The sequence below is a fragment of the Lactuca serriola genome, chromosome 2, assembly GCF_051521515.1.
Source record: "Lactuca serriola cultivar US96UC23 chromosome 2, Lser_US96UC23_V15, whole genome shotgun sequence".
Classification (NCBI taxonomy): Eukaryota; Viridiplantae; Streptophyta; class Magnoliopsida; order Asterales; family Asteraceae; genus Lactuca; species Lactuca serriola.
The window spans coordinates 86,811,403-86,834,631 of record NC_136409.1 but is presented as its reverse complement, the minus strand read 5'-3'; the positions used below and the strand labels follow the sequence as shown (position 1 = coordinate 86,834,631).

General features: G+C 39.6%; 1 protein-coding gene and 1 long non-coding RNA gene across 5 annotated transcripts in view; both read left to right on the top strand.

Annotated features, from left to right (window-relative positions):
- The window catches only part of HDA08 (histone deacetylase 8), a 68,332-nt gene that overhangs the window by 8,600 nt on the left and 36,503 nt on the right, over nucleotides 1–23,229 (top strand). Inside the window, exon 4 of one of the 4 annotated variants that reach the window (XM_079024256.1) lies at nucleotides 8,260–8,428. The exons of the other annotated variants lie outside the window; for them this stretch is intronic. Coding sequence (XP_078880382.1) covers nucleotides 8,260–8,325 — 66 coding nt within the window. The 3' untranslated portion in view covers nucleotides 8,326–8,428. Of the gene's footprint in view, nucleotides 1–8,259; nucleotides 8,429–23,229 lie in introns of those variants that run through there. 4 annotated transcript variants of the gene reach the window in all.
- On the top strand, nucleotides 12,856–14,633 carry LOC145090363 (uncharacterized). Its single transcript, XR_013701517.1, has 2 exons — nucleotides 12,856–14,358; nucleotides 14,467–14,633. It is a non-coding gene; the product is annotated as an uncharacterized LOC145090363 (long non-coding RNA).

The following is a 23,229-nucleotide window of genomic DNA, read 5'->3' as shown; positions in this document are numbered from 1 at the left end:
AGCAGCCTTCTACCAGGACTGGTCAGTGTTATGTGGTAAAAAGTCATTTTCCCTAAATTGCTATCATTATCAAAATACTGAATTTGATTATTGAGAAAAGCAAACGACATCAGGGAATAACATATGCCTCAGCAGTGAGGACTGCTGACTAAGGCAAGGAATTATAGACTACAGGAAAGTATCGAACGAACGACACGCCTGGTTCAGTCTAACAAATGGAGGCACAGACCCCAGAAGGTACCAAATGAAAGGTACAAGTGGTAAGGTCTGAAACAGTGAATACAGACCCCAGACAGTATCAAAAGAAAGATACGTCTTGTAAGGTCAAAACAGTGAATACAAACCCCAGACAGTATCAAATGAAAGATACGTCTTGTAAGGTCAAAACAGTGAATACAGACCACAGACAATATCAAATGAAAGATACGTCTTTTAAGGTCAAAACAGTGAATACAGACCACAGACAGTATCAAATGAAAGATACGTCTTGTAAGGTCAAAACAGTGAATACAGACCACAGACAGTATCAAATGAAAGATACGTCTTGTAAGGTCAAAATAGTGAATACAGACCCTAGACAGTATCAAATGAACGATACGTCTCGTAAGGTCAAAACAGTGAATACAGACCCCAGACAGTATCAAATGAAAGATACGTCTTGTAAGGTCAAAACAGTGAATACAGACCACAGACAGTATCAAATGAAAGATACGTCTTGTAAGGTCAAAACAGTGAATACAGACCACAGACAGTATCAAATGAAAGATACGTCTTGTAAGGTCAAAATAGTGAATACAAACCCTAGACAGTATCAAATGAACAATACGTCTCGTAAGGTCAAAACAGTGAATACAGACCCCAGACAGTATCAAATGAAAGATACGTCTTGTAAGGTCAAAATAGTGAATACAGACCCCAGACAGTATCAAATGAAAGATACGTCTTGTAAGGTCAAAACAGTGCGACTCTAAAAATGAGTTACCAGCATACAATGTAAATTGCCGGTGAAATACCGTTACCTTAAGGCCATGAATTATAAGGTAACCCGGGATACTCGTAACCATATTGACTAGAGTTCCAGACACCTTACAAGCGTCTATAAAATGTGACATTTGTCACCCCTTGGCTTGGTAGGCCGTGGACTGTAGCTAGCAGTCAGGGTGCGGGAGTGTCAATCCCGTATAGATCTATACACACAATGTCCGCTCTCCCTACAGGAGACTCTGGTTACCAACTAGACGACGGAGAAGGCCGTGCCCTGAAGATGCATCCCAAATAGTGGGTAGAGACTTCCAAATAGTGGGTTTCTAATGTAAGTGCTGAACTAGAGGTAGAGACTCATAACTGAATTGACTGAAGTAAACCCATATGTCTATGCTTGTGTACATAATATATAACTAATGAATCAAACGACCTTCGGATGGACATCCGATCCCACCAGACCATATCTCAACGAAGAAAAGGAAATAGGGCGGAAAAACCTTCCTAAGTCCTTCAATCATTATTTATATGCATCTATACAAGCACAGACATACATCTAACTACGCTTGAGTGTGTATCAAGTGGAATCATATCGTGAAGTATAAGTGTACAGTGTGGAATAACCGACTTGTGAAGTATAAGCGAACAGTGAAATATCCGAGTCGTGAAGTATAAGCGTACAGTGGAATATCCGAGTCGTGAAGTATAAGCGTACGGAGTGGGATAATCGAATCGTGAAGTATAAGTGTACCAAGTATAAGTGCATCACGAAGTAGAGACGACAATAAGTGAAGTAAGAGCGTCTATCAGGTATAAGCGACTACAAGTATAAGTGAAATAGAGACAATAACAGGTATAAACGCATCACAAAGTGAAAGCATTATCGAGTAGGAATTTAAAATACATGAAAGCGAAGCAGCGGTAACTAACAAGTAAAAATATACAACGTGAAATGGAACTTTGATGAAAACCTTGGAAAAACCTTTATACTCAGGAAAACTCGCATTTGGTATTCTTTGGTAAAATAAGTGTGAAACCCTTTAGAAATCTTTGGAATCTTTCATAAGCCAGTTTAAAATGAATTTAGGTAAAACAGTATAAGTAAGAATTTTGAAACAATTGAAATCCCTTTTGAAAACCATTATAGTGTCCTACTCGGTAAAACAGTATACAGTGTGGTAAAATCTTGTGCATGCGGGTTATCAATCACTTGTGATTGATATGATAACTGGCATGTTTAACTTGTATTCCCCCCCCCCCCCCCCCCTATAACACATGTAAAAACATTAAAAGGTTCATTCAGGGGTATGAACTCACCTGGTGTAAGTAGGTCCGACGAGGGTGCCGGTTGGGTGTTCGGTGTCACGTAAATACTCGAACACACTCAATGACCTATTTAACATATGATAACATATGTTCACATACAATTAGTATATTTAATACTAATTAAACAAATATACGCGCTCAAAGGAGCAGAAAACACTTTGGTTAAGTGTTTGAGGTGTCCCGGGTAGCGTCTAAAGGTGTGTATGGCTTAGGAATGGAGTTTACTCTCCGAGAGTAAACTCCCAAAGCTTAGTTTACGGCCCAGGGACATCTCACAATGAGTTTACGGCCGTAAACTCATGGTGATGGGTTCTAGTGTGTTTTAAGGCTTCTAACTTGTTCATGGAGTTATTCTAGGTCCAAAACTAAGTGGTATGAATGAGTTTAAGGCTTCTAAGGGCTCCATCCATGAGTTTATGGCCCATGAACCATCCCTAAGGGAGTTCACGACCGTGAACTCCTATATCATGGATTTATTGAGTTCACGGCCGTGAACTCCTATATCATGGATTTATTGAAGTTTCAAGCCCTTATTACACTCCTAGTAATTTATAATGAAGCGTGAGGCCATTTGGGGGAATAAAAACCAACATTTTGGCATGTTTGAGGGGGTTTACGGCCTTGACACATGTCTGGGTCGTAAACTCCATTTACCCCTTCGTTTCATTGTGTTTAATTGATCTAAAACCTAAATGGTATGCCCCTAATTTATGTATTAAGTCCTAGGGTGTTTTAGGAGTGTTTTTGGGGCACTTTTGCAAGTTTAAGAGGTGTTTACGGCCTTGGCATATGCCTGGGCCGTAAACTCTCTTTTATCCCCTAAATCCATGTGTTTTAATGTTTAAACACTCCTAGGCTAAACCCCCAATTTATTTCCAAGCTTTTAGGGACAATTTAGGGTCTTTTTGGCCTCATTTAAGGTGTTTACGACCTAAGGAGGAGCTTAGGCCGTAAACTCCTCTTCCATAGCTTCTAAGTCTGCTTTTTGGGCTATAAACACGAATCATAATGTTTGGAATAAGCTAGGGTAAGCGGACTTACGATTTGGAAGCGTTTGGTTGCGGATTCGGGTCGAAAACGAGTCTAGAGAGAGAGAGGGTGGAAAAGCTCCAAATGGAGTTTACTCCCCCCTTATATATGGGTGGGAGTTGGAGCTTAGTGGAAATCTACCCAATACTGCCGTTAGACGGGGCTTTTGGTCGCACCCGATTTAGTGGTCGTAATAATAAAAACTAACTTTTCCAATTTAATGGAAATGTGTGTTATGTGTTTTTACTTCCTTTTATCACGACTTTAACGACATATTAATTGTAAACAAATGAAGTGTTTATTTACTTGACGACCTCTAATTAACGGAACTTTTAGAAACTGGAATATTCCGTTAACGGTAACGGGGAAATGTAACAGAACAACTTGGGTTGTCACAGGAGCGCAACTCCTTAGGGGAAAAGAAATGAAGACGAGAAGCCCTGGAGACCTTAGGGTGGGAGCCTGATCCATCCTCTTGGGATTGACCTAGGGGGAGTCTCCACATTGCGGTGAATCAGACGCACCACTTGCGCCTGGGTGCTATAGGATGGTTGTTTCGAATGGATGTACGGCCATCCCAAGGACTACCGGAGCCTATTGAACGGCTGAGGTATCAGTCCGGTCATGCATATGGCTTGTGGGATCGGTTTTTCGTTTCTTGAGGATTGCAGTAGGTTGATCATCCTCATCAGAATCACTATTGGAGGGATGTTTGCTTGGTTCGACTATTGTTATCATAGGTGGAGTGAATTTTCTTTTCTTGGAGGGATTGGTTTGCTTGGAAGCATACTTTTTGGGTGTTCCTTGTTTCTTGGTGTTGCGAGCAGAGACTAGCTGCTTGCGTCTTTGGGATAATGATATGTTGGAAAGAGTTGTGGAAGATGGGACTACGGTACGAGCTGGGTCAATGATTGCAGATGGGGTTTGAAGAGGCGGGGTAGGAAGGTATGGGGCAATACCTTCCGTAGCCTCAATGTGATCCGAGACATCAGCAGTCTCAAGACCGAGGGTAGAAAGAATGTGGGTTGGTAGTCTTCTAATTGGTCCAAAAACAGTCTGATCAGATGAGGGATTGTACTTTTTGAGATCCTTGGTGACAAAGAAGTTGATGTCGTTGCCCATGCTGATTCCTGCATCTGCATGGAGGTCTGAGATGCAAAGAGACCAAAACCTTGCAAAAGTGAGTTCGGTAGGGTTCTCTCTTGGGCTTTCTTTTGGAATGTTTGTAGAAAATCATCCCATAGAATCTGACCGTAGTTGACGTCATGGCCTGTGAAAATGCTCCATACGAGTTCTAGGAGCTTAAGTCCCATGTTGTCTGTGCCTCTGGTTCTGCCGGATAGACTGCGGATAATGAAATGACAAACGAATTGCCAGACTGCAGGCAATTGGTTTTTCTTGAATTCCCTTATTCCTTTGATTTTTTTATAGTATCCCATTTGGTAGAGCGCAAAAAGTATGTCTGCCATTGATGGAGTAAAGATCTTGATGGATGGATGAACAAGAAGGTTAATGGAAGTGAGAAATTTCTCTTTGGTCAGAATGACCAAATAATTGTTGACTAGGTTAAGATGCACTTCTTGAAAATTCTCGAGAGGTCGATAGGCTGAAAAAGCACACTTGAAGAGGGTTGAGAGAGGAACAACATCTGTGAATGAATCGAAGGGTCCAAACAGTGGGTGACTGGACAGGAACTTGATCATCAGTTTTGTAGGGGCGTTGTAGGAGGAATGCTCTTCTAACACAACTCTGAAGTTGCTTGAGGCAATCGTTGAAGTGGGATGTCTTGAGGCACAATCTGAACTAGTGGGGTTCACTGATCCATATGCCTTGGAGGGTTTCTTGGTTACACCTGATTTCACCATTATTGAATTTTTCGAAGAAGCTTTGAAGAAATGAAAAAACAGAGTGCAAGAGAAAGGTTTATGGTTTAGAGAACATAAACTTTTCTTTGGGAAGAAGAAAGGGGTTTTATAGTGGATTAAGGGAGTGGGAAACGTTTTTGCCCTAAGTGAATTTGGGTAAAACGTTTGGGTGTTTATTTCGAATTAAGAGCGTTAATCTCAGCCACAGATTAGGAAAAGATTAAATCCGTATTTTGAGATTTACCAAAAAGGTTTGCATTTAATGAAATGTCAGATTTATGAGCACGTCTGGAGAACATGTGGTGAGGGTGAGATCAATCCGTTGGGTAAAGGGAAGTTGTAACGGATTTGATGTTTTAGGGTAATAGGAAGAGACTGATTAAAAATGATTTCACTCGGAAAATCTTTCTTTTTGTCATCATACCTAAAATAGGTCTGACACGAGGTTTATTCAAAAGAATGAGACAGATGCACAAAGAATGTTTTTCTTTAATGTTGTCTCTATTTAATGAAGGATAATTAAATAGCACACCATGTTTTTATGTTTTTCAAAAGAATGTAACAGTCTGAAAATCAATTAAAGTGACTGCGGATTGAAGCTTTATTGCGGATGGATCATATGACGTTGGATGGATGACTGCGGTAGATGAACTGAGATGAACACTTGAACAAAGATTAGTAATAACAAACAATAAAGACCATTGAAGTATAATTATGATATATGGTTGCGGTACATAGGATATATCAAAACCATCTAACATAATAACTTCAACTAGGACCGCAACGGAGACCAAGGATGGTCTGCGGTACCTATCAATTCAAAAATAATTGTGGGTCCGGATTCATCATTCCTAACATTTGTAAGAAGGTGTTGAGTTTTGTAGAGTCAAGTGCCTTTGTGAATACATCAGCAATCTCTTCATGAGTGTGGACAAAAATTAGTTCAATGTTACCTTTCAGGATGTGGTCTTTGATGAAGTAATACCGTAGTTCAATATGCTTGGTTTTGGAGTGCTGAATAGGATTGTGAGAAATCGCTATGAAACTTTCAGTCACAATAGATTGGTATCCGCAACATTCTATATCCGTAGTCTAGTAGTTGTGTTTTCATCCATAAGACTTGAGAACAACAGCTGGCTGCGGCCACATATTCAGCTTCTGCGGTAGACAATGATACACAATTTTGTTTCCTTGAGGACCAGCTGACTAGTCTTCCACCCATAAATTGACATCCACCTGAGGTTCTTTTGCGATCAAGTTTGCATCCGGCATGATCCGCATCTGTGAATGCTTGAAGACTGAAATCATTTCCTGCGGGGTACCATAATCCAAGAGTTTTGCTTCCCTTTAAGTACCGTAGGATTTGTTTGGCTGCGGTCATATGAGACACTTTAGGGTCAGCCTGGTACCTTGCGCATACACCCGTTGCAAAGACTATATCCGGTTGGCTTGCAGTGAGGTACATCAATGAACCAATAATACCTCTATAAGACTTGTGATCAACAGATTCACCCGAGGGATCAGCAAATATCTTATAACCGAAGGCCATGGGGACCTTAGCCATGTAACACTCGGATTCCCTGGTATGATGTTTGTTCTTTATTTTTGGGTGTTGAGGGGAGACTCGGCGAGTTGGCGTCTAGACTCGCCGAGTACGGTCGCGGATTTGGATGCGAGTTCACAGCTGGACTCGGCGAGTTCATGAGTCGACTCGGCAAGTCCACGCTGTTTAATGAAACCCTAATTTCCAGGGTTTGAGACCTATTTAAGGGGTCTTATGGCCGTCATTTGTGGCCACCAACCCCAAAGAGAAACCCTAAAGAGATCTAGAGCGTTTGTGAGGAAGGAGAGGCAAATCTTGAGCTTTTGTGGGTGTTTTTTCAAGAAGGAAGTGTTCAAGGCAAGAGGAGGCTGAAGGAGGTGCGATTTTGGTGGTCTTCGAGCTCATAGAGACTGCATTGAGGATTATTCTCGGACATTCTTTAGTTTTTGGTGTTGATTCTTAGTGTTAGGGTTTTCTAACCCTTTTAGAGGTTGATTAAATGGAGTAGTTGGTCCCTTCTCGAGTTGTGTTCTAGATCTGGACCCAAAGAGGTCCAGAGACCTTAACCCTTGGAGCTTTATGATTCATTTTGGGAGTCTTGAGCTTGGAATGTTATTTTTGGGGCTAAATCACCATTTGGACCATTTAGATGTTATATGTGTGTCAAGGTCCGAACTTTACGTGATATTCATGCTTGGGGAGGCCAGATCTATGATTGTATGGAACAGATCGGACCTCAGAAGTTGTTTTGAGTTGGTGCATGGCATGAACTCGCCGAGTCCGAAGAACAGACTCGGCGAGTAGTATGAAGGTTGCCCGTTAATCACTCAGTGAGTGGACTGTCGAGTTGGGGGAAATGACTCGGTTAGTCAAAGAGAGTCAGGGGTCTGAGTTCAAGTTGGAACTCGCCGAGTTGTTCTTGAGACTCGGCGAGTTGAGTCGGGGTGGCCCCGCATTCATGCCAGGTGGAACTCGTCGATTTGGGGGAAGTACTCGACGTGCCAAGAGAGGCTCTAATTGAGTCAGTGGACACGAGTAGACTCGCCGAGTTGCCCTAGTACACTTGACGAGTCGGGTCAAAGTTTGACCGTTGACCCTGTTGACTTTTAGGGTTGAGTTCAGTTGTATTTATGAGAGTATTTACCTTATGTGATTAGGCGGAGGCTAGGTCCTATTTCTACCAAGTCAGACACTTACCGAGACACCGAGGTGAGTCTTCTCACTATACATTACCTAGAGTGGTACTATGCGATGACCAGAGGGTCTTATGTGTTATGTATGAGATTTTATGCTATGTGATGTTTGTATGTTGTATGATGATATAGACCGGACCGGAGGGTCCAACGAGCTATGACCGGACCAAAGGGTCCAACGAGCTACGAGACTGGAGGGTCCCGCTGAGACACATCGACCGAAGGGTCGTATTATAGCCTCGAGTGGCGTATGTGCTGTATGTGGTATTTTGGGGAACTCACTAAGCAATTATGCTTACAAATGTTGTGTTATGTGTTTCAGGTACTAGTGATGAGCGCAGGAAGGCGCCAGCATGATTCGTACACACACGCATTGGAGTTTTTGTAGAGATTTTGGGCAGATGTTTTGTGACATAACATTTGATACAATGTGTTTGACATTATTTTATGAATGAATGAATGTTTTAAAAAATGAAAAATTATTTTGAAAATTTACGTTGTTACAAGCCGAAGAACAATTGTCCATTGAATATTTCTTCAACAGTTCTGAGGTGTATTTTTCTTGATGAATGAATATCCCTTGAGGGACTTGTTTCACTTGAAGTCCTAGAAAGAAGTTAATCTCTCTATTCATGCTCATTTGGAACTTGTTGATCATGAGCTTAGCAAATTCATCCACCATATTTTGATTAGTTGAGCCAAAAATGATATCATCCACATATATTTGTACAGGCATTAGATGATCACCATTTGCTTTTCGAAATAACTTGGGATCAATCACTCCACGTTTGTAACCAGAAGAGACAAGACATTCAGATATAGTCTCATACCATGCTCTAGGGGCTTGTTTTAGACCATAGACTACTTTTTCAAGCTTGTAGCAGTGGTCTGAGAATTCAATGCTTTCGAAACCCGGAGGTTGCTGAAGATAATCCTCTTTTTTTAATTCGCCGTTGAGAAAAGAATTCTTCACATCCATTTGATGAACCTTGATGTTTTTGTGCGCTGCGTATGCTAAGAAGATTTGGATGGCTTCCATTCGTGCTACCGAAGCATACGTTTCATCATAGTCAATGCCTTCAAGTTGACTATATCCCTTGGCAACTAGTCTTGCCTTGTTTCTGATGACCGCACCAGATTCATCTAACTTATTCTTGTACACCCATCTAGTGCCAACAATGGTGTGGCCTTGCGGTTTTGGAACGAGTTGCCATACCTTGTTCCTTTTGAATTCTTCTAGTTCTTCTTGCATTGCGGAAATCCAGTCTTGTTCAATTAATGCTTCTTTGATCGACTGCGGACAAGAACGCTGCGTAGTGACAGTGATCAGATAAGTCTTTGGATGATCGAGTCTGGATTCCTGCGGATGGGTTTCCTATAATTTGGCCTGGTGGGTGGTCTCTCGTCCATACGTGTAGAAGAGGTTGCAGATGATCAACAACTGCGGTGGAGGGAATGTCTTCAATATCAGAAAACTCTGCGGTTGGAGAAGGCAGTTCCCCCTGGACTTGAGAACATCCTGCAGAATTGTCTTGAACTGGGAAGGCGGGATTAGTTTTATCTTGGGTAGATGGCGAAGGTTCCCCTGGAGTGTAGAAGGAAGTTCGCCTTGAACCTGCGGAGGTTCCCCCTGGATTGCGGATGGGAGTGTGATAACCCTTGAATCTATTCTTGTGTCAATGTTTTCTATGTTTTCATCATCCGAATCCGAAGAAACGTTTGATGGTTGAAATTCTCTACGGATTGGAGCTTCATCTATAGGTATTGGAACCTCGATGGTTGTTGTATGGTTCGGAGTTGAGTTTTCCCCCTCAACCGGCAAGGTGGAAGTATTTAGCGATACTTCTTCGGACGCTGTTGGACCAGATACATCTGCATGTCGTTGCTGAGCTTCTAGAGACACGAGAACTTCGGATAACTTGGCTGTATCAGCAGGATCAAAGAGATCATCATAGTTTATTTCAACTAGATTTAATGGACCCGAAGAGGTAGGAATAACGATAGTTTTTTTTTTGGTGGAGTTGTTGGTGTGTTGTTTTTGCGCCTGTTTGACTTTCTTTGTGATATATTTCTGCCATAAAGTATCAAGGTAGAATAACGATAATTTTTTTTTGAAGGGATAAGGGTCAGGCATTACCGTAAACGAATGCCTTGTTTTGTATATGCATACAGTTGTTATGGGAATTTATAAGCAATTTATAATATTTTTTTACCACAACAAGTAAACAATTAACATTCAAATGAAATAAAACACACATTCATTTCGTTAACAACATAGTGCTAGTACATTGTTTTCGTGAAAATTGACCTTTAAGAAGGTCTACATAAAAGATTAGCACCAACGCTTACTCGTAAATACATAAACATGTGAGTGGGATACACCCTACACGACGGGTAGTCTCATGTGGTCCCTGAGATGAAGTCGAGGCGCCCTGTATCTCTGCTAATCGACGCTCCGCAACAATCACCCTTTCCTCGAGAGTTGCATGCCTCTCCTGGTACTCCTTCACCTCTACTCGAGCCGTGGTAAGGTCCTCATTCACGTTGTCAATGAGTTGACATGTGCGGGGGTAATCCCTCTTCATCCATCGGTCATAGGCATTGACAGCCTTAGTAGCAGCCCCTAACTCCACAATCCGGTTCGCTGCCGCTCTAGTCTAGTCCCCGAGGTGTGAAATCCGATGAACCATAACGGGAAGGGCCCTGTCATCCGGACCCCTGTGGTGGAGGTTATAGTAACCTCGCTACATCCCATAGGGAGAACCCTGGAACTGTTGCTGGCTCCACCTCTCCAAGTCTTCCGCCCAGCAGGGCGTGGGTCCATTGTAGCCTAAACGATGTGCAGGGACTCGAGCCACATAAGGAGGATTTATGGCTTCGGACTCCGCATCCGATTCCTCATCTTCCTCTTCATCTTCCTCTTCTTCCTCCACCTCTGGATCCTATTCGGGATCCTCTTCGAGTTCCTCCTCCATTAGTTCCTCGGGATCCTCTTCGATCCATCCACCATTTCCCTGGTTAGGGAAGTAGGGGTCTCCAGGTAGGTGAAATCCTGCCATGATGTATGTGAGAGAATGAAGATGTGAGAAATATTAGAAAGACTTAAATGTATGATTTTGTAGTATTCTAAAATACTCCTATTGTACTTTAATTTTTATGTTTGATTCTAAAGTTTTTAGGGTTGGTAAGTTTTAGGTTTGCTATCCTCCACAATCATTCCTAAACACATGTTGGTCATATCTCACATATATAGTTGATCGGGCTATATTCATCCAATATATGATTACATAACTGTCTAGGCTTAACCGTAGTGCCTAACTCCTCTAAATACTTTTATATGATTCTTATTATGACACAGTTCTTAGTATGCATGCATGTATACTTTTTATTAAAATCTATATATATATATATATATATATATATATATATATATATATATATATATATATATATATACTTTTAGTCAGAGTGTTTTAGCCCCGTTGTCTTAATAGTTGTATATTTTACTTGGGTTGATATACTTGATTCAACAATGCTCTGATACAAATTTGTCACACCCCCGAATCGGGATGGCGGAAACGTCCGGGGGCGGATGACTTCATGTGCAGTATCATAACAATTGAATATAAATGAAAAATAGCATCACAACCATTACATTGAAGGTTTAATAAGATTACATTGTGTTCAAATATTGTTTACATGACATCAGATGCGTGTGACAAAAATGAAAGAAATGATGTGACGACATTCCACCCTCCAAAATTCTTGTGATTACCTATTACTGATTTCCTGAGAATATAAGTGATTTTGACAAGTGTCAACAATTAAGTTGGTGGGTTCATAAGCATTTTGTATGAAAAATGGTTTGTAAATGTTTCGTGAAAATGATAGCATATACTTCCAGAAAATCCAATATTTTCTTTAAAATGAGTTGTAAGCGTTAAGTACCAAGACTAGAAATGTAAGTAATATTGTACTTGTGAAATGATGTAATGAAGTTTTATCATTATATAAAACTACTTGTATGTTACACCGCAAATCAAATGTGCTGTTGATACCCTATGTAAGTAATTATAACCATACTAATACGACTAGTGGCCCGATCGACGTGCTTTTGGCATCGGAACTGTTATGACTTTTGTCACCCCAGACCTGCCGATCTAACTATAGCTAACAGTTTAGGTGCAGGGTTGTCAATCCCGTATAGATCTATACACAATTGTCACGGTCTCCCTACAAGAGATTCTGGTTATAAATCAGGACTTTGACGTGTACTCTGGTGGGTACTATGAAGCTAATTGTCTCACAAAGTTATATCAGTCGATTTACGTGTACTAAAAACTCTTTTTGCTTGTAAATAAAATAATTATGTCTTTAAATAATCATTTAACTAGTACAACTGACAATATAGTATTATGACTACCAGCTATACCCATTATAGTTTATTATGTTTGTTTGTTGAAACTTTTTATATAATCCTTTATATAAATATAAAGTTGTCATCTTGTGCCCAACATATATAATCAAACATAACACTTTTGAGGTGTGACCCACCAAAATTGTATAAAGGCTACAAAATATACATTTTTCTTAGAAAATTAAACTACCTTTTTATAGAAAATATCTAAATTTAGATGTAGTTTTCTAAACATAACCTTATGACGACTATCATAACATAAAAGTAAGTTTGTTCTTGTAGTTTTGCATACTTTATACAAATATCACAAATATTTGTAAAATTGCTAGTGATTATGATATCTTGTGCATATAATGACATATATTTTGACATTTAGACAAAACATGCAATTATATGTGTAATAAACAAAATTTTAACTTGTATCCCACCTTAAAAACATAAAAATCTTGAAAAAAGTGGGGGTATGAACTCACATTGAATGGTTTTTGTGGGTAGGTTGAAGTTATGAGATGAAGATTTCGAGCCTGGGATCTTAGATGGAAATGATGAACTTTCTTGGAGATGTTAGTATCCTAAAGATTTAGCACATGATAATGTGTGTGATGATGGTAAAAACTATCATAAAAATGTATAAAACACTAGGGTATTACGAAATACTTACCCAAAAACCCAAGAATCACTTGAAGAAGGGGAGTTCTTGGAGACCTTGGCTCATTTTTTAGAGAAAGAGATAAGGAGTGAAAGAAAAATGATCTTTTGAGGGTAAAGAGTGGCCTCTCGGCCGAAGGTATAAATAGAAGAGAGAGGGGATGGTTTCCTTGTTATTTGTTGGTTATTTACATGCCTTGCATGGAGACTTGGGGGTATTTGCTTGCTTAGTATGGGAGTATGATGGTTAAAAGGATGTAAAGGTGAAAGGTTAAATCACATGGTCAACACCTCCACTTCTTTACCTAGTTGAGATCCTCTTACCGAGGCCAAGGTTTTCGGTTCTTAGAGTCACCGAGAACAAGGGTGATTTCGGTCCATGGAGGCTGAGAACTAAGGTTCTCGGTTCCAGCCGAGAACTCTTAATGCGAGGTTTTCGATTCGAAAGGGGGGTAGGAGTTCCCGGTTGCGAGGCTTCTTGGCTTAAGGCTTCTCGGTCCAAACTTAAACACCTCGAATGCAAATTTGAAATTTCGATCTTCTTGATAAATCATGTTGACTATCAAGTGTATATTACTAATATGATTTTCAAGGCATACACGTAATTATACAAACAATACCCTTCTAGGATCTATTGTAACCAGTTTTCATTGTGAATTCTCTTGCACATGGTTACTTTTCAAACTTGATCCGACTCAAATTTTCTAGTTGTCACACATCGCCTGGTTAACGAGTGAGTACGCCCCGCGTACAGAAGAGTACGTCCAGCATACTAGGCTGGGTTGACTCGGTTGAGTTGACTCAGATGGGTGTTGACTAGACTTTTAACCTTTGACCAAGTTGACCAAGGGTATTTTGGGAATCTTTATTAATCTAGAATGGGAAATGTTTTGATTATTAAAAGTCGAGTACTACCGTTGTTGGAGCAGAGATTCATTCAGACTGTATTCAGATTGAGAAGTGAGATTTCCTCGCTGTACTCATGGGTCGAAGACACCAAGGCTGACCCATTGGATTGTATCCTGGTATATAGGATGTTGCTATGATGTAGTGATCTATTAGATATGTATTCTGGTATATAGGATATTGCTATGTTGTAGTGATCTATTAGATTTGTATCCTAGTATATAGGATATTGTTATGCAATAATGATCTATTAGATCTGTATGATTTCTTGTATCTTCTAGCTATTGATTGTTATGGTTTATGTTGATATGTGATGGTTTACTGGGTGGAGGCGGACCAACTGATACTGAAGGCCAAGACACCTAGGGCGGTCCAGATAGACTAAAGGCCTGTTAGGCGGACCAGTCAGACCGAAGGCCTAGAGAACGATCCAGATACGTTGAAGGCCTGGTGAGGTGGTCTAGTCATGCTGAAGGATCTGTATGCATGTTGTTGTTTGTTATGTTTATGTGGTGCTACTTTTGGGGAAACACACTAAGCGGTGGCTTTCTGTTTTAGTTTTGTTTCAGGTACTTCTGAGGACTGTGGAAAGGTGAAAACGTGACTATACACATCCTTGGTTTTATGTTTTTGGATCTTGGGAGACTGATTTTAAATAATCTTTTTGGAAACAACGGTTATGTAAACACTTTTTGAGTAAATGGGTTGTTTTTTAAAAGTTTAAATTTATTGTGATTTTTGAGATGTTACAAGTTGGTATTAGAGCCTTGATTTGAGTGAATTAGAGGAACACTCGTGTGAATCCAGACTCAAACTAAGGAACTGCAAAAGTTATAAAAATGGTTTTCAAAAGTGACCCAGGACGAATGTGATGTGTACGATCAGCCAGAGCTAGAAAGTATCCCCAAGTTACCACATTGTTATTTGATATGATATTTATGGTAGAACAACATGCTAGTGATAGACTAGGGATCTTCAGGAATCGCATGGTAGAATTGCCTTATACATGATGCCTGATATCCTAGGGTTATTTCTTGTATGGAATTGAAATCATTATTGTAATGGCTTAGTGTATGCATCATAGTTGTACATAACTAAGATTCTATAGCCTGAGAATGTTTGGTTTAGGCTTATTTCATGTTCTTTTTTGATGAAGGGCTTATGGTAGAATCAAGTATTCGACTGTTTGTAGTATTCAGTGTTATATATGATTAGCATACGTGAGTACTATAGGGTTGGTGGAAATTTCATGGATGGATGAGTGTTTGCGTGAGCAGCCAGTTAGAGAAGAATTGTTTAGCCACCCCATAGGGGGCGAGAATAGGATGTATGTGTGTCCCAATTGTTATATTTGTTTGGGAGGTTGTGATGATCGTTGAGACAAATATGGGTATGCATGGAAAGTAGTATGGGTCGAGGATGACTGATGACCAAATTCGGGAGGTCATTGCCACTGAGGTGGTTGCTTTTGTCTGACAATATATGCTAGAGATGTTTAGGTCTATCAAGACTGCTACGATCGATGAGATGGTTATCTGATGTGGAGGGTTATTTCTTCACATGCTCTTGCCGTGCTGACCAAAATGTCAAGTGCGCCCTGAACCTTCTTCGTTCAGATGTGAGGGATTGGTGGAGATTGGTTATAGGCTCGTACACTCCTGTGCAGAGGGTTGTGGTTACCTAGGAGCAGTTTGCTAAGATGTTTCGCTCGAGCTATGTCCCTATGGTGTAAAGGGAGAGACTGACCCAGGAGTACTTGGATCTGATACAGGGGACGGAGACGGTAATTGGGATCACCAAGATGTTTACGGAGAGGGATCTTTTATGCCCTGAGTTTTCTGCTTTTGAGCAGGCTTAGATGACCCGGTACTTAAGCATGCTCAAGATGGATATCCGCTAGTTTATGTCTACTACTCGATATAGTTCCTTCATTGAGTGATAGGAGACCGCAAGGAGGCGGTAGATTGAGATGGAGCTCCAGTCGATGGAGCTGAAGCAGGCCCCTGTGTAGTCGCAGCCTGCGGCAAAGCGGTTCACGCCCGCTAATTTGAGGTTTGGAGGACAGAGGGGCCGCACTTGTGGGAAGTGCGGCAAGGTACATGAGGTTTCTTTATGATCGTTTGCTTAATGCCAAAAATGTAGCAAGGAGGGGAACTATGTGAGGGATTGTCACCAGCCGGCCCCAGTACCGAGTGTCATGATTTGTTACCATTGTGATCAGGTTGGCCATGTGAAGGTCAACTGTCCGTTGCTCACTGCCAAGCCGGCGCAGGCTCCAGCGCCAACCACTTTGAGGATCACTGATGGACGTCAGGGTAGGGCGGAGCCCCCAAAGGATCGAGTTCGTACTTTCCAGCTTACTGCTGAGGAGGCCAGGGCGGCGCCAAACGTTGTTACTGGTATGTTTCTATTTATATTTTGTTGAGTTATTTTATGATATTCTTATGTTTATGATGCTGTTAGGTACCTTCTTAGTGAACTCTTTGTCTACTCTTGTGCTTTTTGACTTGGGTGCGAGTCGATCTTTTGTATCGCAGGCGTTTAGCAGGGGGTTTGATATGCTTATTGGGGAGTTAGAGTGTCCGTTGCGGGTTTCCATCACCAACGAACACAGAGTTTCTACATCCAGGGTTTATCAGGGTTGTGTTTTGGAGATATTTGGGGTACCTTATCCGATTGATTTGATTCCGATCCCCATGGGGATGTTTGTATGATAGTGAGGATGGATTAATTGAGCATGTTTGGTGCTATGATAGACTATGAGGTCCAACGAGTGGTGGATTGAACCCCATGTAGGGAGAACTAGTTATCTTCGGGGAGGGTACCAGGATCGCGTCAGCTTTTTTGCTTTGCTACCAGGGCTCCACGGTATATTCAACATAGTTGTATGGGTTATCTTGATTATGTGATTGATACTCAGGTAGGGGAACATACTTTAGTTTCATATGTACCGGTCGTCAGGGAGCTGTTTGATGCGTTCCTAGAGGAGTTACCCGATGTGCCTCCCGAGAGGTAGGTTGAGTTCAGGATTGATTTAGTCCAAGTGCGGCTCAGATTGCCAAAGCACCGTACCAGTTGGCACCGCCTGAGATGTAGGAGTTTTCATCTCAGATTCAGGAGCTGTTAGGCAAGCAATTCATTAGACCGAGTAGTTCGTCATGGGGAGTACCGATATTGTTAGTCAAGAAGAAGGATGGTTCACACCAGATATGTATTGATTAGCGGGAGTTGAACAAGTTGACAGTGAAGAACCGTTATCCCCTTCCACAGATTGATGACCTCTTTGATCAGTTACAGGGTGCATCTTGGTTCTGCAAGATTGATTTAAGGTCATGGTATCATCAGGTGAGGGTTAGAGAGGAGGACGTGGAGAAGACCGCGTTTCAGACTCGTTATGGTAATTATGAGTTCGTGGTGATGTCATTTAGGCTCGCCAATGCACTTGCGGTATTTATGGATTTGATGAATCAGGTGTGCAGGATGATGCTCGATCGATAAGTTATTGTATGCATTGGCGATATCTTGGTGTATTTAGAGACTAAGGAGCAGCACGAGGAGCACCTTTGAGAGCTTCTTGGGGTCTTGAGGCGAGAACGACTATATGCCAAGTTCTCGAAGTGTGAGTTTTGGTTACGAGAGGTCCGGTTCTTCTGGCACCTCGTTAATCAGGATGAGATTTTGGTCGATCCGGCCAAAATCGAGGCGGTTATGCAGTGGGAGGTCCCGAAGTCTCTTTCAGAGATTAGGAGTTTCTTGGGATTAGCAGGGTATTATCGGATATTTATTCAGGACTTATCCAAGATTATAGTACCCCTCACTCGTCTGAAGTGGAAGGACGCGGATTTCCATTGGGGACCTGGAGCAGCAGGTTGCATTTCAGAAGCTAAGACAGAAATTATCTGAGGCACAGTGTTGACCCTCCCTGAGGGTGTTGAGGACCTGGTGGTATTTTGTGATGCATCCATCACCAGTCTGGGAGCGGTACTTATGTAGAGTGGGAGGGTTATCGCTTATGCGTCTCGGTAGTTGAAGCCGCATGAGGTTCAGTGACAACCCGTTATTTGGTTGTCTGTAAAAGTCAACCAAAGTCAAAAAAAAGTCAAACTTGCTAAATGAAAGTCAAATTTATTGATTTATTAATTTATTAAGGCTAAACTAAAATGGTAATATATATATATATATATATATATATATATATATATATATATATATATATATATATATAAACCTTTTATAGGATAATTGTTTCAAGAATATGAACCAAATGCAAGGACCGAAATCCCCACCGAAAACCTTCTCAAGCCATACCTTCTTTCGGACCGCAATCGTGTGTGTGGTCAAGACTGCAAACGTGCGAGGCCTCATTCCCTTCAGACTGCAAACCTGTTCTCGACTAAAAACTCTTTTCTTGGGTAGAGTTCCTCACCGAAATCAGCTCAGATCCTATCTGTTGTCATGCAATTCAAGAGGGAAAGTGCGAGTTCCAATGTAAACATCCCGTCATATTTTTTCCATATTTATATGTTGGACCAAAAACACCATATCATTATCACACATCTAGACCGAAATCTCGCATATCCCTCCCAAGAACACACTCGAAATCCTCACAAGTATCATCCAAAACTCACTTAAACCTTCATAAGATCTTGCCAAAAAACTTCATGCGTTTTTATTGCCAACTGAAATCACCATCCAATCTTCATATTACCAATCGAAAACACCTCAATCTCCTTATTTTCACCAAGAACACTTCACATCTTCAACTGACTGAAAACGTCTTTCATACCCTCGGTTCATTTCTAAGACTCTTTCTTTGTACGGAATTCTTACATAATTCGTCATTCTTTAGCATAATTACTATTATTTCCACTAATTATACATGTGTTATGCGTTAAAAACTATTAGGATACATATATTGATACGAGTTCTAGCTTGAGGATTAGCACTACTACACTGTATCCCCTCCCGATAACTCACTTAAGGCGAGTTCATACCCCTATGTTTTACCATTTTCCAATACTTTTAGGAGGAGAATACAAGCAAAACATGAAGTAGTTGTGTTAACACTTAAATACGGTTACAAATCATATCAAGAGATTTAATGCTTTTATAAACTTATCAAATCATTTTAAACTGCTTTTGAACTACTTAAATTACTATTTTTATCAAGCTATATATACGTGTGTGTGTGTGTGTATAATTATGATTTAACAGGCTTAGTACTAGTGTTTCTGCCATAACTCCTGCTCCATGTTTGGTTGTGGGCTTAAGATAAGAATGCTTGTCCGACTGTCTTCTAAATTATAAATTATACATACAACACACACACACACACACACACACATATATATATATATATATATATATATATATATATATATATAAGTATAAAACTTATTTGAACGAGTATTTCTAACCCTTTTGTAACATGTAGAGCAAAGGGTTATATTTTTTTCCTTAATCATTTTCGGTACAAACATAACAACTTATAAACTATAATATGTCTAGTTTAAGGATCAATTAACACTATTTTCTAGGTCAAGAATACATCACATGAATAATTACATAAGTATAATTAATTTTCACTGTAAGTACACTATTCATTTATAAGAACAAGAAAACATATACACACTATGTGTAAACAAGTTAATACTAAAATATGAGCCACGATTTCATGGTACCTACTAGATTACAAGCTAAAAGTCCTAAATTATAACCAGAGTCTCCTGGAGGGAGAGCGTGAATTTGTGTATAGATCTATACGGGACTGACAATCCCGCACCTAAGTTGTTAGCTACAGTTACACCGGCAGGTATGGGGTGACAAATATCATAACATTCTGACGCCTGAAGAACGTCGTGCAATCCACTAGTCAGTTTAGTATGGTTATAATCTCACTCACATTAAACATTAACTAAACATTTTGGTTTACCAAACAAACATCACTTCGGTGGTTTTATTTTAAATAAGACTATACATCACTATTTTCTAATACATGCATACAATAGAGTTCATACAAGTACAATAAATTATTTTCTAGCAAAGTAAGCATACATTTATGGAAAACATACACTTATACTATTTCAGAGTATAATAACATACAAACATTTTGGGTCTTAAGGCCTAAGACTACACTTCATTAATTATAGAAAATATTGGATTTTTTGGAGCAACACATTAACATTTTCATGAAACAAAGACATATTTCTAAATACTAAATGCTTATGAACTCATCAACTTAAATGTTGATACTCTCTTTTCAAAATAACTTGTATTCTCACTCAGGTTTTCGAGAAGACAAAGCATATTCAAGACTTGTATTTTATTTTGCTATATATTTTGGTGTCATACAATCAATACCAAGAACACAAATGTATTAACTATATTTTCAATACAATGGATGTTGTTGTTTGTTTTACTATTATGCAATTGTTATGATACTACACATGACGTCCTACGCCCCCGAATGTTTCTGCCATATCGGTTTGGGGTGTGACAGATTAGTATTAGAGCTTTCTTCATATTGAACTAAGTATATCAAACCATGAATAATATACAACTATAAATACAATGGGGCTGAAGCGCTCTGACTAAAAGTATACTTTTAAAATCTAAATATTTTATAAAAAGTATACTAACATACATACATACATACATACTAGATCAGTATTATAACCGGAACAAAACAAAAGTATTATGATTGTTGAACAGCAAGAGTAGGCCTTAGGATATAGAATCAAGTCTGGGATTGATATAGCATGATCAACTATATCTATTCGAGAGGTGATTAGCATATGCCTAGTAATGGTCGTGGTGTTGTAACAAGTCTAAAAACTTGCCAATTCTTACTACAAAAGAATGCTACAACTTAACATAAATTTAAATACTATAGGAGTATTTATAGCATGATAACACCATTTATAGATTTATTAATATCTCTTATACCCCTATTCTCGGTTAGATAACATGGCTGGATTGCATCTGCCCGGAGACCCTTACTTTCCCAATTAGGGGAACCGAGGATGGCTCGAAAAGGAACTAGAAGACGACCCTGTGGCTCCAATAGAAGAAGAATTCGAGGAAGTAGAAGAAGAGGATGTAGAAGAAATTCACGAAGACTCTGACTCGGAACCAGAAGTCTATGATCCACCTCAAGTTGCCCAAAATCCCAATCCTCGACAGAACTTCCAAGGCCCGACACCTCAGTGGGCTGTAAACTTAGAGAGGTGGAGTCATGAACAAGGTCAGTACCTTCCCTATAATGGGGACCGAAGCTTCTACAACCTTGATGAGGGAGTCTCAGCAGACAGAGCCCTCCCAGTAATAGTACGTCGAGTTGCTCGTAACGATGAACAAGCAAGAGCAGCCATCAACCGAGTCATAGAGGTTGGTGCAACCACTGTAGTTAACATGGTACACCTCCGCCACCTGAACGAAGACTAGGAGATAACCAGGAATCACACCAAGACCCTGCGAAGGGAACTAGCAACAAACCGATCCGAGGTTAGAGAACATCGGGAATGCCAAGTAACATTAGAAAGGTGTGTGTTTGAAACAGAATGCCAGTTGGCTAAATCCAGGGATGAAACTAGTACGAAACAGAACAACACTCCTCGCGAGTAGCGCATACTCTACTCACTCTTTTGGATATAGATTAAGTATACGTATATGCACTAGTTTTATTTTCATGTGTCACGCCCCAAAACTGGAACGGCGGAAACGTTCGGGGGTGCAGGACGTCATGTTTAGTATCACAAGACATGTATCATAGTAAGCAAGTAATGAAAATCATTTCATTAGAAAGAAAGTGTTTACAATGTGTGTATTCACAAAACACAGAATACATAAGCAAATAACAAAACAAGACTTGAAGCTACTATGCTCCAACTTCTGAGTTCCCAGCGTGAGTACTTGTCTATTAGTCTCCTGAGAATACAAGTTATGTGAAAGAGTTGATTAGCAATTAAGCTGGTGTGTTCATAAGATTTTAGTGATGTATGTAAGTTGTAGAAAGTTGTTGAAAATGTAGTTGAAATGTAGTAAGTTATAAGTTCTGTTTTAGAAAAGTTTGCTTGTTCCTCTAGAAAATCCTATATTTCCTACTTTGATGAAAGATACGTAAAATGATTCTACAATCCTTTCTATAAGTACTAAATGGATACAAGTTATATAAAACTCATAGTAAACAAACAATCATCTGTGCGCATCTGCCTTATTCCCACAACCAAACAAGGAACAGGAAGTAAGGCGGATAGCACACATCCCATTGTTTGTTAGATAATTGTTGTATATAACCCTGGCGTATTCACTTGTTACTCATGGAATTAATTGTAATAGTTCCTTTATATTTAATCAAAAGATTCTTTAAGAAAACCGTTATTTCTTATAATAAATGGTGACCACAGTGATTACTCCTATAATCACTTAGTTTATATCGGCTATATATGATCTAATATCGAATAGATAGTTAATTGGGTGAATCTGCCCTAGGCCCACAACCAAAAAAAGGAATAGGAAGTAAGACAGAAAGCACACATCCAACTACCTGTTGGGTATCAATGATATATAACCATGATGTATAAACTAAGGTATTATAGAGTCAATCACCTAAAGTCCTTTAAGTTTATGTTGGTTTGATAAAATGGATTAAACCCTTTACTAGTAAGTTTCTAGTTTTGTATATCAAAAGTTCTAATTTGAAAAGTATGCTTTGTACTAGAAAACTGTGCATTGAATTAGTGTCCTATGACTTGACCCATACCTGGTACCCCTTATGATGACTTAATGTATACGGAACATATATATATATATATATATATATATATATATATATATATATATATAAGATCGAATAGATAATAGGCTGGGTGAATTTGCTCTAAGCCCACAAGCAAACAAGGAACAAGAAATGAAGCGGAAGCACACATCTTATTACCTGTCGGATCCTATATATATATATATATATATATATATATATATATATATATATATATATATCCCTTGATGTATACATTAAAGAATCATAAGGTTAGCATTATGGTCCCTTTCTACTGAATGAACTAGACCCAACTATTCTGTTTGTCGCTTTGAAAAGATGTAAGTATTCCCTAGTTTATAACTATCTTATCTCGAAAATACTTTGCATTAACTTTCAAGTGGAACTGTCACTTTATGAAAGAAATGGGAAAATGTGTGTACTGTAGTATTGTATATAGTAACTACTGTTGTACTAATTGTCTTAAATTGATTATTAAGATATAATGTGATGGCTAGATCCCATAGTAAACGCTCTCCTTGTCAAAAGATTTTGGGAACCAAACG